Source organism: Manis javanica, chromosome 12, assembly GCF_040802235.1.
Source record: "Manis javanica isolate MJ-LG chromosome 12, MJ_LKY, whole genome shotgun sequence".
In the NCBI taxonomy this organism is placed as follows: domain Eukaryota; kingdom Metazoa; phylum Chordata; class Mammalia; order Pholidota; family Manidae; genus Manis; species Manis javanica.
The window spans coordinates 13,887,316-13,904,770 of NC_133167.1; the positions used below are offsets into that span (position 1 = coordinate 13,887,316).

The following is a 17,455-nucleotide window of genomic DNA, read 5'->3' on the forward strand; positions in this document are numbered from 1 at the left end:
CAGTTAGGAGATATGAAGGAGTTAGGTTGACTGCAGTATTTCAGGCCTGGATAACTCTGTGGATGGTGGTGACATTGAAAAGGATGGAGAGTACATGGGGAAGAACAAGTTTAGGTGTAAAGGGGACAGTTCAGTTTTTGAGTATGAGATGCCAGCCTGTTGCACATTCAGGTGCAGAAGTTCAGAAGCTGGTAAGAAATATCCACAGAAAAGAGATACAAGCTGGAGGTTATGCAGCCATCTATATTTAGGCAGTAGTGAAAACTGAGATTATTCAGGGAGAAGATCACCAAAGACATAACTCTAGAGGGTATCTCACGCTGAAGGTGGGGAAAGGGTAGTGTAGGAGGTAGAAGAGGCTGTGAGTGCTAATATTTATCAAGTGTTAAAATTTATCAGTATTTCCTAAAATGTTAATATTTATCAAGAGTTAAAATTTATCAAGAAAGGGCCAAATCCTAACAACCTCTTCTCTTTAAATATGCACACCCATTCTTTGGTAACTATGAGCTATGTTGTGTCACTATCTTCATTTTATAAAGAACTGAGGCTTGTCAATATCCAGTAATTGGTCCAAGGTGTCACCAAGTAAGCAATAGATAGAGGATTTTAATCTGTGATTAACATATAGGACTCAGCACTGCATTGTATTGCTTCTCACATAGCAACAGTAGGAAAAGCTAGCGAGCTAAATAGAGGAGTCTGGCCTCAGGAAAACTAAGAAAGGAGAATTTTAAGAAGGAGGGAATGATCAATAATATAAAATGTCTAACAAGTTTATGTAAAAAATATAATTAAAAACAACCATTGGTTTCACAATTAGGAAATCAGTACTGGTTAACCTGATTCTTGGCAGGTCTAGCAGCCCTTCTTGGTTCCAGGTAGATCCAGGAATAGAGACCCAAGAAGATACATGGACTTCGGCCATAGCCTAAAAATTTCAGGGTCATCTACAGAGGGATTAAAGTTCCCCAGGAAATTTATAGGAAAGGTGTATAAGGGTTTAGCCAGGACAGAACCAGTTTTGGATACACAGCAATTAAAACAAGGCCAGTTATAGTAAGTTTACAGCCCTGTCTCACTGCCCTAGAGGCAGCAGCCCAAGTTTTACTAAGCTTAATACCAGAGCAGACTTATAGCCTTAGATCGCTGGGTTGTAGCCTTGAGTATAAAGATCTAATATTGGAATGGTACTTTGGAAGTTTCAAATTGTTTCCACGTACTTTATCCTCACAGCCATCTGGTGAGATCCTTTCTCCATTTTATGGATTAGGAAACTGAGGCTGGGAGTGGATAATGTTTGTATTGGGAGACGAAAACACTACACACAATACCAGTCCACTTACTTTGAACTATCTGCTGCTCTAGTGTGAAATGCCATCAGACACAGTGCTGCGTTTTTTGGGCCTACATAGGAAGGATTTCAGACCTGACATCTCTTTCCCAATCATTGCCCAACCCACAAGCATTACAGGAAAGTGACACAATCATTTGAGAAATTTTCTCCATGTATGTTACACATTTTACAGGCAAAAACGACCATGATCACACACACATCTGCACCGGCTCTGATCCCGTGCAGTGGATGAACGAGCTGGAGTGGCCACCGATGTCTGATTGGGCAGGGAGAACCGCACATCCTTGTGTTTTATAATACCCTTGGGTTCTTCACAACAAATGCAATGCTTCCTAATTACAATTTGGTAAAATACAAAGTGTACAATGAAGAAAATAATATTATCACCCAAAGATAACCCTGTTAACACTTTGGTGTGTATCATGCCAGCTGTCTTATTTTTGTTCACACTCACATATGTACATGCATTAACAGAAATATTGATCATTTTAAGTATTGTTAAGTAACCTGTTCATGTGATATGTTGTGGACTTTATTTCATGTTAAAAAATGTAGTTCTCAATATCATTGCTAACATTTGCATGGTGTTCTATTGTATGGAGATGTCAGACCTTATTTAAGCAAACATATTGTTGGATGTTTAGGTTGCTTGAACATTCTCTATATTACAGATGGAGGAAGAGCTGCTTATTTCCTTAGAATAATTACAAGAGTGGAATAACAGGGATGAAGAGAATGCATATTTAAAATTTTGATTTGTATTGTCAAACTCCTATTTATATTCCTGACAACTTGTCTAAAAGTGGTAGCTTCCTAATTCTTTGCCAACGTGAAATGATTTCATTTGTTTCTTTATCTCTGCCAGTTTCCATGGTGAACATAAGAACTATATTAGTCACTTATGAGTATTATTTCTAATCCTGAGAATTATTCTCTGAGGTGTGTATTATTATCTCTACCCTACATTATAGATAAGGAAAATGAGGTTCAGAGTCCACAGGACACTTTGGAGCGTCCAGAGGAGAGCAGGTCAGCAGGCAATAATTTATCAAGTCTTTTATTCATTAACTGACCACTGAGTACCAATGTGGGACAGAGGATTTTATTTGGCATTGGAGATGTTTGCCATTGCTTGTTCCTCTGCCAGTCTGTTATGTTGGGCACTGGGAAAGGATTGCCTGCAGCTGTGGAGGGGAGCTAATATAATGAAACACTATTTGATTGACATTCAGGGAGGCCTAAATTCAGCCCACCTACTGCCCCCTCACCTGAATGGCTTTGGAGGCTCTCACTACATGGTAGAAAAGATAAGAGCAAGACTCTCCCATGGAACTGCTTCAACTCTGCTTTGAGAATTGGGTGACTCAGATAGCTTGTGTTTTAGTTTCATCATCTGTAAAATGGGCATAATGGTAGCCTACTTTGGTGTATTAGTTTACTGTTTAAAAACCCCATAGATTTGGTGGCTTACAACAACAGAAGTTTATTCTCTCACGGTTTAGGAGGCCAGAAGTCCAAAATCTGTTTCACCTAGTGTCTTGCCAATGGGTTTCAGCCCCCGGCAAGTTCGCTATGGATTCAATGTGACCAAAGAAATTGACAGCAAAGAGTTCTTGGGGTGAAAGGGTTATACCCAACTTTATTTCCAGGTGGCAGGTCAGTCACCAAAATCCCGTTCACTCAGAGTGAGTCTGCAGGCAGCAAGCTGGTCTCTGCCTCTGGGCCCCTCTGCCTGCACAGCCAGCCTCTGGGTCTCTCTGCATGCCCAGCTGTCCCGCAGAGCCATCCTCTGGGCCTCTGTCCTCTGCGTTGCCACCACTCCAGCCTCTGCTCTGCTCTCCTGCAGCCTTGTGGCTGTGCCACCGTGTCGTGCCCAGAGCACTGGGTGGAGCTCTTTTTATAGAGCCAACAGTCATATATTGCTCACAGGTGTGCAGTGAGCTAGTCAGCCAGGGCCAGGTGAGAACCCTGGCCACAGGAACTTTCATTTTATCCACACCTAGCCAAAATCAAAGTGTCTGTAGTTGCCATAGGAGTGCTCCAGAGGCTAGAGGCATGCCTTCCTGGGCTTTTCAGTTTCTGGTGGCTCCTGGAATTCCTTGGTTTACGGCTGCATTACTGTAATTTCTGTCTCCAAGGTTGTACTGCTTGTCCCCCTTCTGTTTCTCTATCAAATCTCTCTGTGCCTTCCTCTTACAAGGATACATGTGATTGCATTTAGGGCCCATTCTGATAATCCAGGATAAATTCGCCATCTAGAAATCCTTGACTTAATCTGCAAAGATTATTGCCACATAAGGAACATTTACTGATTCCAGGGAACAGGGCCAGACATCTCAGAGGGCCCTTATTCAGTTTACTACAAGGAGGAGCTGCCAGTTGAGAGGATTGAGCAAACATCAGCCTGTTTCCTCCTGTAGTAAGAGCCTCACTTACAGGACTGCTATAAATTTTTCTTTTTTTAAAAATTTTTTATTAAGGTATGATTGATATACACTCTTACGATGGTTTCACTTGAAAAAAAATGTGGTTACTACATTTACCCATAGTATCAAGTCTCCACCCATACCACAGTGCAGTCACTGTCCACCAGTGCAGCAAGATGCCACAGATCCACTATGTGCCTTCTCTGTGCTACACTGTTCTCCCCGTGATCCCCCCACACCATGTGTACTAAACATAATACCCCTCAATTCCCTTCTCCCTCCCTTCCCACCTGCCTTCCCACACCCCTCCCCTTGGTAACCACTAGTCCCTTCTTTGAGTCTGTGAGTCTGCTGCTATTTTGTTCCTTCAGTTTTGCTTCATTGTTATACTCCACAAATGAGAGAAATCATTTGGCATTTGTCTTTCTCAGCCTGGCTTATTTCACTGAGCATAAGGTTCTCCATCTCCATCCATGTTGTTGCAAATTGTAGGATTTCTTTCTTATGGCCAAATAGCATTCTATTGTGTGTATGTACCACATCTTCTTAATCCATTCATCTACTGATGTACACTTAGGTTGCTTCCGTATCTTGGCTATTGTAAAAAGTGCTGTGATGAACATAGGGGTGCATATGTCTTTCTGAATCTGAGAAGTTGTATTCTTTGGGTAAATTCCAAGGAGTGGGATTCCCGGGTCAAATGCTATTTCTATTTTTAGTTTTTTGAGGAACCTCCATATCGCTTTCCACAATGGTTGAAGTAGCTTACATTCCCACCAGCAGTGTTAGGAGGGTTCCCCTTTCTCTGCATCCTCACCAGCATTTGTTGTTCTTAGTCTTTTCGATGCTGGCCATCCTTACTGGTATGAGGTGATATCTTATTGTGATTTTAATTTGCATTTCCCTGATGATTAGTGATGAGGAGCCTCTTCTCATGTGTCTGTTGGCCATCTGAATTTTTTCTTTGGAGAACTGTCTCTTCATATCCTCTGCCCATTTTTTAATCGGGTTATTTGCTTTTTGGGTGTTGAGGAGGACTGCTATAAATTTCAGACAAAGCTCAGAGTTAGTAAGGTACAAGAGAGACTGTAGGTAAGCATGAAGTAAAAACACACCTGTTAAGTTTCTCCTCCTCCCACTACTCTCGGCTTCGCAAATTCCTTCTCGCCTGGGGGCCTCCAACCCCGCCTGCTCGCCTTCTAACCACCCGCCTTCGAGGAATCCCCACCTCACACCCCGCCCCTCCTGCCGCGCCCACCTGGTTTGGCCTCCTCCGCCCGTAGCGCGTTAACGGCGTGAGGGTCTTCGCGGCCTGTCCATTATACAGCCTATCGAACCGTAGCATATTCTAACCCAATTTTGTCTCCTTTCCAGGGCTGTAGATTATTCATCAAGCTCAGCTAGATTTAGTGAGCTTAACGGTGGCAATAGAGATGCACTTTAATGAAATGTGAGAGCAGAAGCTGTTGGAAGAAGACTGGCAATATTTAAGACAGCCTGCACGAGTGGGAACGGGTCCTGCACACCTCGGCCGCCAAGCCCCGGCCGGCTCGTCGCGCAGGCGCTGTGGGCCCGATTCGCCATGCCGACTGTCAGCGTGAAGCGCGATCTGCTCTTCAAAGCGCTGGGCCGGACTTACAGTGAGTGCCGCCGGCCCCATAGCCTGGGCTCTGTGCCTCTCCTCCGAGGCTGGGGTCCCTTCCAAATAGGCATTGTGGCAACGTTCATGGTGTCGGGCAGGTTTCGGTCTCGGGCGATCTGCGTCGGAGGGCTGATGGCCGAAGCAGCCGGGCTGGGCTGGTGGAGCGGCTTGGAGCGGGTTTTGCGGCGCGCGGCTGCCTGTCACCCGCTTGAGCTCGGCTCTGCTTGTCATTCCTTCAGTGACCCCGCATAGAGCGCCTGCTGCTCGCCAGGTGCCTGGGGATGCACTAGGATTGAAGCCCCCGGTTGCCTCCCGAGTGTAGCTAGTTGAGGGCAGTAACAGCGCTGCGGGAGCTCCGCTTATGAGAGAAGGTGGGAGGAGAAATTTTGCGTAGGAGAGGGGACGGTATTCTGTGTGTCTTTTATTTTATGAATGTTTGCCGAGGGCTTATATGCCAGGCAGTGTTCTAAGCGCGTAAGGTCCACGTTCACGAAATTTCATTCGGAAAGATTGATGTTATTGAGATGTACTTCAGACAGGTCAGAAGTAATACTCATCATTTTTATTTCATATGTTCTGTTGAAGGAGACAATAATCAGCGCATTAATAAAATCATTTCAAAAAACGCTAAGTGCTATCAAGGAAACAAAGATGTCCTGCTAAGAGCAACATTAGATGGGGCGGTGACATTTGAGCTAAGATCTGAATGACGAGGAGCCTATGATGGGCTTCATCTTCAGGCTATACTTCATATATCTCTTCAGTTCTAAAAACGCTAGCCTTTCTATAAAGGGGGAAAGGTTCAGTACAGTGCTCATTTTCCACGTAGATGTAGCACTTGAAAACACAGCCGTCCCATTTCATAATATATTAGTTTGCCTAAAAGTTGTACCAACTGATTGGTGAGAGCTGTTTTTGGCGTTAGAGCTCAATGTGATAATAAGGGCCTAATCGGTATAACAGGTACTAACTCTTGAAGTGGTATTCTTTGGAGGGTTCTGCCATAAATCCCTGAAAATATAGGTAATACTCTTGCCCTCTGTACTCGACTCTAATTGCTTACACCTTTTATAATATGCCTGTTTGTTACCCATTTTTCTAAACCGTATTCTCACTAGTGGTATATGATATGCCTGAATTGCACATGATGGCATGCGGCAAATACTTATTCAAGACATTTATGATCAGTTCCCACCCAGGTATCCATCTCTAGAAAAGTAAGAAATAATCTAGGCTTTAAAAAATGGTGAGATTTAGAACCCATTTACTGTCATCTGATGTTTTAATACATTCTCTGGCTGCCCTGCTCCCCCCCTTTTTTAATATATTGAGGGAGATCAGATAGGCTTGATTTTCCGCAAATATCTGTCAGCTACTGACTTAAAATATTTCATTTGGAAAGATTGATGTTATTGAGATGTACTTCAGACAGGTCAGAAGTAATACTCATCATTTTTATTTCATATGTTCTTTCTTGAAACCTTTTAACTGTTAATTGTGTTGAGGTCACAGCTGGAAAAGCATGTTTGGCAAAGCATCTGGTTGCCAAGCAGTGAGAATCTATCTGGTTTCTTACCCTCTTATTTTTTTTATCAGTCTTCCTCTTTTTTTTCTTGTTGGCGAATGTCTCTTTCACTCTTTTCTATCCCCGTTCCTTTTCATTTTTCCAGCCACTCCACGGGTTGCTTTTTGAAGGAAATTCCATTGTTTCTACCAGTCACTGCCTTCATCCTCTTTGCTTATCAAGGATATTCTCAAGTTGCTTTTGTTCTGGTTATTTTGCTCCTCTGGGGGTAGTTTTGTCTCCTTAGTTTCCCCTTTTATTGCCCTTCTGCTTGGATGTTTTCCTCTTGCCACTCATTTTCTTGTGAACTGATTTATCACTGTTTTACCTTGGTGTAATTGCTGGCAATACTGTCAGAACCTCCTGTGCCTATCATACAAGCCCTAAGATGTAGTTACTTAGGTGTGTCATTTTGTTAGAGGGAATTAATCATGATTTTGTTGATTCTTCCTTGCTTCAAAGCACGTGAAATACAGTTAAAAGAAATAACACAAATTGTAAGATAATTAGGATTCATTGAAAGAGTCAGTGTTTAGTGATTCTATACAGGTCTGACCAGTAACCATTTAGTTATTTCTGCATAACAAATGATCCCTAAATTTAGCAGCTTAAAACAGCTATCATTTGTTACATGGTTTCCAAAGTTAAGATTTGGGAGTGGCTTAGCTGAATGGTTCTGTCTACAAGAGGTTGTAGTAAACGTGCCAGCTTTGTAGTCATTTCAAGTCCTAACAGGCTAGAGAGTCTTAATTCCAAGTTCACTCAAGTGGTTGTTGGTAGGCTTCAGTTCCTTCCTGATTTTTGATCAGAGAAATCAGTGCCTCCCACCCTGACAGCATCATAGGACTACTTCCAATATGATGACTTGTTTGTCCCAGACGGGTAGGTCTGAGACAGCAGATGATTGAGAAGAGTGCTCAGAGTAATAGAAGCCACAGTTTTCAGTAACATCTGAGAAGCGATACACCATCTTGTGCCATGTTTTCTAGGCCAAAGACCTCTCCTGGCAGGGTGTGACTAGTAGGAGGTAGGTGTGCTTGGAAGCCATCTTGCAGGCTGACTACCACAGCCTGTCTTCTGGCCCCCAAGGCTCCTGTTCTCACATGTGAAATATACTCACCCCCCTCTGTCTTGCTAATGGATTTCAGCCCCAGACAAGTTCACTGTGGATTCAGTGAGACTGAAAACTAACAATGGAATATTTTTGGGGTGAAAGGGTTTATACCCAACTTTACTCCCACGGTGGCAGGTCAATCACTAGAATCCTGTCCACTCAGAGCAAGTCTGCATACAGCACACTGGTCTTTGCCTCTGGGCCTCTCTGCCCCCCAGCTGTCTCAGTCTCTGTCCTCGGCTCTGCCACCACTCTAGTCTCTGCTCTCCTGCAGCCTTGCAGCTGTGCAGCACCCAGAGCACTGGCAGAGCTCTTTTTATAGAGTCAGTAACAATGTATAGCCCACACATGTGTAGTGAGCTAGCCAACCAGGGCCAGGTGAGATTCCTGGCCATAGGAACCTCCACTTTATCCACACTCCACCCCTCCAGGATTCTCGCCTCTCAATCTATGTACCCTCAATCTTCTGCAATGGTTCCTGTGCAAGGAAGCTGGAACTTTGTAACCAAAATCAATAATAACAACAGAGGCTATGATAATTTACAAAGAACAAAAATTAGGACAAATTATAATAACCCTCAAGCCTGAGGAGATCCACTGTCACCAAGTGGTCATCCTGGCTGTATTCAAACCAGTTCTACTCAAAGGAGTTAACCAGAAGGACCATGAGTGGGCCTTACAGTACCCACCTTCTCCAGCCCCTCCAGCAGAAAGTCTTGCAGATACACAGGCTGATCGTGTTGCTTTGTCTCTGGCTTCTGCTTCGTCCCCAGTGGCCGGAACAGCTGCTCCACTTTCAATTGTTGCCACAGCTCTAGTAAGATTCTGTTTGACTTTCCATCCAATTTTTTTCTGTCTGCTCCTGCCTTTATCAAATCAACCCATATCTGGGCCCTCGTAAACTTCATGGGGCCCTTTAAATTCTTCTTTCAATCAAACTATTTCCTTCTGTGCTTCCATTACTTGAGCCTGAGGATGGGAGCAGAGCATAGAGTGCTCCACAACCTGGAGAGGGGGCTGCACTTCTCCTTGGGGGAACCTGCGCTTGCCGGATCTTTATTTTCTTTTGGGCTTTCCACCAGCTTTCAACCGGGTGGGTTTCAACCCAGGGGGTGCTGATGCCTCCGGGACCTGCAGGCCCTCCACCCCCACCTGTTCATCAGACCTTAGCTCCTCCTCCATTTCTGGGGCTGACGGCTCCACTACATCCTTCACCTGCCCCAGGCCCCTGGCAGCCTGCGCTCCTGCGGCTTCCTCTCAGGCCGCTGCTCCTTCTCGTGCAGTTTCCTCTCGGGCCACTGTGACATCCTTTACCATTTCTACAGCACCTCATAGTGATGCCATTTCAGTCACCCATAAATTTTTTACCTCTTCAGTGGCACCTCTTAGCTCATGTTCTCATGATGCCTCTTCTCGTGCTTCCTGCAGGAAGGCGTCTTTCTCCCTTATGGCCTTTCTCAATATTGTGAGGAAAAGCCTTCCCACCGTTCCTGCCACCTCACAGGCACTCTGTTTCTCTAGGAAGTCCCTATTTTACTGAGGGCCAACTTTAGTGTCTCAGGCATCACCTCCACCCCTTCCCAGTACTGGGGTGGGGCCCAGTCCTCTAGGAGGCAAGCCACCTCAGACCAGATGTCCACTGGGGTGCATTCAACTGTCTCCCCATCCACAGGGGCAGCCCGCTGAAGCACTCCTCCCGTGAGGGCAGCCTGTTCTGTTCCTCGGTCAATAGTGAATCCTGCCGACTGTCGCCAGTGTCTCACCAGTGGGTTTCAGCCCTTGACAAGTTCACTCTGGATTCAGTGAGATCAAAAAGTAACAGTGGAATGTTCTTGGGGCAAAAGCGTTTATACCCAACTTTATTCCCACAGTGGCAGGTCAATCACTAGACTCCTGTCCACTCAGAGCGGGTCTGCACAAAGCAAGCTGGTCTCTGCCTCTGGGCCTTTCTGCCCCCACAAGCCATCTCTGTCATCAGCACTGTTAGCACTCCAGTCTCTGCTCTCCGGCAGCTGTGCCACATTGTTGCCCAGAGCACTGGGCAGAGCTGTTTTTATAGAGTCAATAATGTATTGCTCACACGTGTGTAGTAAGCTAACTGAACAGGGCCAGGTGAGGATCCTGGCTATAGGAAACTTCACTTTAGCCGCACGCAGGGCCCCTAGAAGTTCACTCCACTACAGCAGCAGCTAAAAAAATTAAAGTCCAGAGTCTCATCATCTGAATCAGGTCCCAGTGTGGATGTAGTTCCTCAATTATAGTTGCTTGAGTAGTTGGTTACTCTTGGCCTAAGAGACTAAAAAGACAGATTATCTGCTTCACCTACACCTAACGTACAGTGGTGGGACAGGCATAGGTGACACCCACACACATTCCTCTTCAAAAGTGGGGAAATGGGAGACACAAAGGGGTCAGTCATTGGTCCGTGGCAGTTCTGAAACTGAGCGGCCAAAATGCTGGATATTCTGGATTAGGTCGCAAGGCCTGGAATCAGTCTCCGTGGCCCTCAGCCCTACCTTCCAGGCTCTTGGTTCCACCCTCTGAGTGATCCTTACTTATTTTTGGAGAAAGAAAGCTAGGGCCTGAGAGCTGATTGGTTCTCTCAGTCTATTTCCTGCTGATAGATTTTGGGGATTCAGAAACTTCATTTTGTCCTGTCTCTGACCTTTTTAGCTCAAGTTTGCTATGTTTCTGCATATGTATTTCTTTTCAAAACTAAGTGTATTTGGTGAATTTACCTGGTTTCCATTTAATGAGGCAAAAGCCACACCACCTGCAAATCTCTTTACCTTGGGCCTTTGCTGATATAATTCCCTTAATTAAACTCAGTTGTGTGCATGAATTTGAGGCACACCTTTTTTTAGTGCCTTTTGTCTGAATAAAGAATGTCTTCAATCTTTCTTAGTTTTAAGATTTCATAATTATACCTTTAATTTCGTCTTTCGACCGTGTTTTCCTGGCAATGCTGTGGATTTGTTCTTTGCTCAGGAGTCATTTCTTAATTGTAGTGTTGTTTTACGTTGGGAGAGGCTGAGAAATTTTAAAACTATTCAAGTTCTGGCTTCCTTTTTTATAATCCTTTATAGTTTATCTCTTCTCTCACATTATAAGCAGCAAGAACAAAACCAGGTGGTCACTTTCAGCACTGGTTGGAAGTCTTAGTTACGTCACTCTATTGAGTAGGTACATTTTCTACAGTTCGCATAACTGTAGGCAACAGCGTTGCTAAACTTTGTGCCCCTACATGAAAAGGATTCTCTTTCTGCTAGTTTCTGGTAACGCTCACTTTCCTCCATATCCTCACCTGCGTCCTTCTCAAAGGCTATGAGGCCCCTGTTAACAGCTTTTTCAAGGCACTTAAGGCTTTGATTTTTACTCTGAACAGTTTCTCCCCATGTTTTGTTACGGCAGCACAACACTTTCAAGGACTCAAGTCTGTATTACCTATTGCTACCCAGACACTTAGGAGTGTAAAACAATAAAGCTTTTTTATTTCACGGTTTTGGAGAGAGAGGAATGGATGGGTGGTTTAGCTGGCAGTTCTGGGTCTCTCACCAGGTTGCCCCAGGCTGTTGGCTGGGCCTGTGGTCATCTCAGGGCTTAGCTGGGGGTGTGAATATGCTTTCAAGCTCACTCCTGAGGCTGTTTCAGACCTCAGTTCACACAAGAGTGTGAATACCAGGAATCGGGGGACACTGGGGAGCTCTGTTATTCCTTGTCCAATTAATGATGATACCCCCACTCACTTGTTCACTCACCTGAGACCTAGTGGTCATCCCAGCCTCCTGCTCACTCACTAGTCCTGCCTCCCATTCAAGCACTGAACCTTCCAGATTCTGCCTCTTTCACATTTCTCACATTCTTCCACATGCTCCCTGCTGCTCAGGCAGGACAGAGGGCAAATCCTTTGACTTGTCTTGATTTGATTTCTTCCTACTCTTTCCATCATATCTCTTCCTGACATGAACTTTATGCTTCATCCATATTGAACTCTCCAGTTTGTCATACTGTTGTCTCAGTGTTCACTCTCTCTGCCTGATGACCTCCTTTCTGTGAAGCCTTAGCTGACCCCAAGTGGAACAGATTACTTCCTTTGTGCCATCCCTGTAGCTTGCACTTAACTATATTTATACATCTGATTTCCTTAGTAGAGGAGGAAGTACTTAAGGCAGGAATTGTGTTTTTATTTTTAAGGCCTTAGCCCCTACTCCATTGCCTGTCATATAGTAGGTGCTCACTAAATGTTTGTTAAATGGAAGTTAAGTTTCAGGATCAGGAATCTTAAGACCAACTTTTCACTAGAACATACTGGTAGTGATGGTTTGTGTCTGATTTTTGATACTGAGAAAACCCAGAAAATGCTGTTATCAGGTAACAAAGCAAAGTAGAGTATAATTTAACAATAAGGAAGAGAACTATGAATTATTGCAGACCTGTTTCACGGTGCTATTATCTGCATGATCTCACTGAAATCTTTATAACAGTTCTAGGCTATTAAAAAATGGCTATGAAATGTTACTTTATGGTATGGATAAGGCACTTTGATCCACTTTATGGGTGAGACATAGGAATTAGGTAGTTTACATAAAGTACCAAGCTCTCAGAATTTAGTAAGTGGGATAGTCAGAATTAACTCTGATTGGCCTGGCTCCAAAGTCTTTTGTCAGGCCTCCCCAGACTTTTAAATGATAGGGCTTATGTGACATTATTCCATTGTGTTGAATCTGTAATTTAGAACCTGCTTTATATATGATCCTTAACAGGGTGTTTTTCTCCAAAGTAAAGGTAGTAAAAATAACCTAATTCTGTGATGAATCTAGTTAGATGAGCCAGCCCTTTAATAGTTTTGTTTTTCTTATTTTTTTAATTCTTTTCTTTTTTTGGTCAAGCTGTTGTTTTCAAATGGTGATGCCTGATGCCTGATATTTAGTATGCTTGGCGTAAGGCAATTAATAAAAATGCAATTTATCTATTCATTTTTTTCTTAACAGATTAGAATTAGTTATCTCCTATTTTTTTTTTCTAGCTGATGAAGAATTTAATGAACTATGTTTCGAATTTGGTCTGGAACTTGATGAAATTGTATGTATCAGATATTTATTTTTTATATATGTGGTCTATAAACTCATTTTTCAGAGGTTTACTATATTTTATCATTGTTACCCTTATGGTTAGACATAAGGTAGAACATTTGTGGGTCATGGTGATTCCTATGTCCTGTATTAAGGGGCTAAACTCTGGTTCTTAAAGTGTCTATTGCTTTTGTTTCAAATTTCAAAAACCTCCTAACAAAAATGAACATTCTTACCTTGTTTTTCCCTCTGCTGCTTCACTGCTATAGGTAGGTCTTTTTTTTTTTGTATTAATGAGCATCTGTATGCTTGAGAAGTAGGCTGAGATTTCTGTAGTTTATATTAAATTGCTATTAATAATTTTATTAGGCCTCAAAATTATGTTTGAGGCAGCATAATATCCCAGAGCATTGAACTGGATGTCAGAAAATTTGAGTAAGTTCATGCTTGGTGTCGTGTAACCATGGACAATCACTTTCCCTCCCTGGGCCTCCTTTTCATCTGTGAAATAAGAGGCTTGGATTGCATGATCCCTAATAGATGCCTTCTGGCTCTGAAATTTCTGTGGTCTTTGATTTCTATAAGGTTTTTGTTAATACCAGCAAACCCAAACATACTGTCTTTTGCATGAATTAAGATACTGAAAATAAAAGAAGGTATAAGCTGCTATCTTTTTTTGCAAAGGAATTAGGCCATTTTCTACTAGATGCCTTCATTTCTCTGGTTAGCACATTTTCTCCCCTTGTTTATACAGGTTCCTCCGGTAATCCAGCATCCCCTGCGACGTGACTCGTCTTTCTACACTAAAAAAACAGCAATTTTATTGACCCCTTTGACTGAACTCTAATGAAGTTTTAACTCTTCCTCCTCCAGCTGCCTCTTAGCATCTCTCCCTTATGTCTCTTTTCTCCCGTCCTGCTCCATCTCCTCCTCTTGTTCTCTTTCTTTCTTTTTTAAAATTTTCCCTTATTTTAAAAATATGCCTATGAGATACCTGGCCTGAGTGTTTCTTAGAGCAGACTACAGCCTTGCACGGCCCCAGCATTGCGTGGGCTCTGAGGTTCCTCACGTGTGACATGGCACATAGTACTTACTGACCAAAAGAGATTCCCTGCCTGCTGTACAAGGGTAGATGCTAATTCTTTATTTGGGCAATAATTTGCAACTGCTTGTATTCTGACATTAGGAGGGCAGCCTGCAAAACAAAAATCATTACGTATTTGGTAGGAATCTATCAATCAGGTGAAAAAGTTATTGGTAATAGAAATTGTGGAAGTTCTAGTTAGATGGGGTTTCCAGATAATTAATGGGTAACATTAAAAATTGGATTACATACAACGATTAATGCATGCTTTAAATATCCTTAATTTTGATCACTTAAAGGGTGTCAGATGATTGGCTAGGGAGTGCATTTTTCTGATAATACTCCTTTCTCTTAAAAAAAAAAGCAGTTCCTGTGTGGTGACCTCCAATGAGTTCTACACAATGGTATAAAGGGCATATCAAAGTTTGTGTTTATACAGAGGATCAAAGCCTAATTTGGCTACCCAGAAAATGAACTAAGATACCATATGAAGAACTTCCAACATCAGCACTCTCTGGAAGAGTCATACCAGAAGATGATCACCAAAAAACCTCAACAAAGATCCAGGCGATGCTGCAGTTGTAGCTGCATTCATCCCACCAGTTCCTGGACTTGCCATTGGAATGAAGAAGGAGATATCTAAGCTGGCCTGTGCATACAGTAAAACAACAAATTTGACTGGATCTATACTGTTGGAACTCAACCAAGAATTAGAAGTGCAAGTTGTAGCACTCCAAAATCTTACGACTACAGACTATATACTGTTAAAAGAACATATGGGATGTGAACAGTCCCCAAGAATGGGTTGTTTTAATTTGTCTGATTTCTCTCAGACTGTTCAAATTCAATTGGACAACATCCAGCATATCATAGATAAGTTTTCACAAATGCCTAGGGTGCCTAACTGGTTTTCTTGGTTTCACTGGAATTGGCTAGTAATTATAGGTCTGCTTTGGTTATGTAACTGTATTCCTATTATGTTAATGTGTGAATGCAATTTAGTAGTTTAAAACCTATACATGCTTAAGTTACTCTACAAGAAGATATGTCAAAAATCTTCCCATGTTTTCTTCCGTCTGCTACTCCTATAGCTTTTTTTCTTCTTTCCTAATTACAACCCTTAAATAGAATTCGTGCCTCAAATCGAATTTACCGAGTATCATAATTCTTCCAAGTAATAAAGATACCTCAAGACAAATACTAGGCATAAAAGCCACAGGGCATAAATCTGCAAAGAAGTAAAAAGCTAACCTTTTCAAACAATATTGCCTCTCTCTCACTTACAAACTTTACATTTCCCTGTATGGCCCCGGAAGATGACTGGTTAGCCAGAGATGGGTAAGATTCCTCAAGGGAGGAACAACCTAAGACAGGCACAGTCACAGGGGGCCCATCAGGTGAGAAATTGGGGATCAACAGAGGTGAGGCTTAGAACCTCACCCCCTCCTGTTTTGAGAGAAATCTTCTGCATCCGTGGATGTTTTATTGCCCTTGTCTAGCTTGGATTAACACTTAGTCTACAGGCACACACCTGATCATCTACATTTGCTCTCTTACAGTACTAAACTATGTTTTCTACCTTTATCTTGCATCTACCTACCACTTCAGCATTTTATTAAAATAATAATAATAATAATAATGGAGAAATGTGGGATTCACATATAAATCAAGTATAAAAATCAAACAAATATTCATATTTGACCTGATTGTTTATAGTTCAGAATGCGTGATCAAAACTGAAAGTTTATGTGATGAATGCCCTTGTACTGTTCACCATGTAAGAAATTATTCACTATGTAAGAATTTGTTCACCATGTAAGAACTTGTTTGTTATGCTTCAGAAGATTGGAGACTGATGAGAATTAGGCTTGGAGTGGATTAATGATTGTGCATTGAGTCCCCTATACAGAATTTTATTGTTGTTAACAACCATTTGATCAATAAATATGAGAGATGCCCTCTCAAAAAAAAAAAAATTGGATTATACAGTCAACTCTTGAACAGTGTCAGGGTTAGAGGCACCAACCCCTCACCATATGAAAAGTACAGTATAACTTGGAAAGTACAGTATAACACACATTGGAAAGTACAGTATAACTTTTGACTCCCCAAAAACTTAACTACTAATAGCTACTGTTGGCCAGAATTACTGATAACAAAACAGTCAGTTAACGCATATTTTGTATATTATATGTTATATACTATATTTTTACAATAAAGCTAGAGAAAAGAAAATAATTAAAATCGTAAGGAAGAGAAAATACATTTACAGTATATACTATATGCATTGAAAAATAATCTGCATGTAAGTGGACCCATGTGGTTCAGACATGTATGTTCAGGGTGGACAACACCCTTGAAACTCCGTAATTTTTAAGCATTTTGATTGAAAATTTGTATTTATAGTTCCCCCCTGGAGGAAGCATAGGGAATATGGTTATCTTGAGGAAGATCTGTTACTGTCTGCTATAGTGTGGTGATTGAGATATTCAAAGCTTTTTGCCACTGCATTAAAGTTATTATTCTAGTGGTAGTTCTTCTCTCTCCTCCCTTCTGGCTGCCTTCTTTCTTGCTGCTCCACACCTTTACTGTCACTAGATTGCCTCCCAGTGTTCCTGTGCTCCCTTCGAATCCACACCACAGCTTTCAGATGATCTCAGATGTTTTTGTTTGTCTTTACACTGCTAACACTCATTCTCTTGTTGCTTCCAGGATTGAGGCGCCCACAGGATTTGGCTTTTTTAGAGTCCTAATCTTTTAAGAAACTACACTTCTTTCACTTGATGAATCACCTTTATTTTCCTCTTTGAAACATTGTTATTGTTGACAACAATATTGTTGATATTGTTTTTGGTGCTGGGTTTATTTGTTTTTTTTTCAATCTTTCCATTAGGGATGCACAAACTTTCTGTCAAGGGCCGGATAGTAAGCTTTGTAGGCTGTAGAGTGTCTGTCACAACTCAGCTGTTGCAGTGTATAAGTAACAATAGATGATACATAGAGGAATGGGCCTGGCTATGTACCAGTAAAAGTTTACTTACAAAAGCAGACAACAGGCGTGATTTGGCCAGTGGGCTGTAGTTTGCCAACCGATGTTTTAGATGGATTTGTGCTGTTCTGGAATAACAGAACGCTAGATATTGAAACTCAGCAGAAGTCAGAGTCATTTCTGTTGGCTGTGATTATAGCATGAATA

The 17,455-nt window shown here is 42.2% G+C and overlaps 1 protein-coding gene across 3 annotated transcripts in view; it reads left to right on the forward strand.

The window, feature by feature from the left end:
- The first annotated feature begins 5,220 nt into the window (after window positions 1-5,220).
- The window catches only part of FARSB (phenylalanyl-tRNA synthetase subunit beta), a 102,881-nt gene continuing 90,646 nt past the window's right edge, over window positions 5,221-17,455 (forward strand). Inside the window, exons 1-2 of one of the 3 annotated variants that reach the window (XM_037015849.2) lie at window positions 5,221-5,423; window positions 13,130-13,185. In XM_037015849.2, coding sequence (XP_036871744.2) covers window positions 5,366-5,423; window positions 13,130-13,185 — 114 coding nt within the window. In that variant the 5' untranslated portion in view covers window positions 5,221-5,365. The remainder of the gene's footprint in view (window positions 5,424-13,129; window positions 13,186-17,455) is intronic. The other 2 variants (XM_017661734.3, XM_073218061.1) reach the window with 2 other exon arrangements.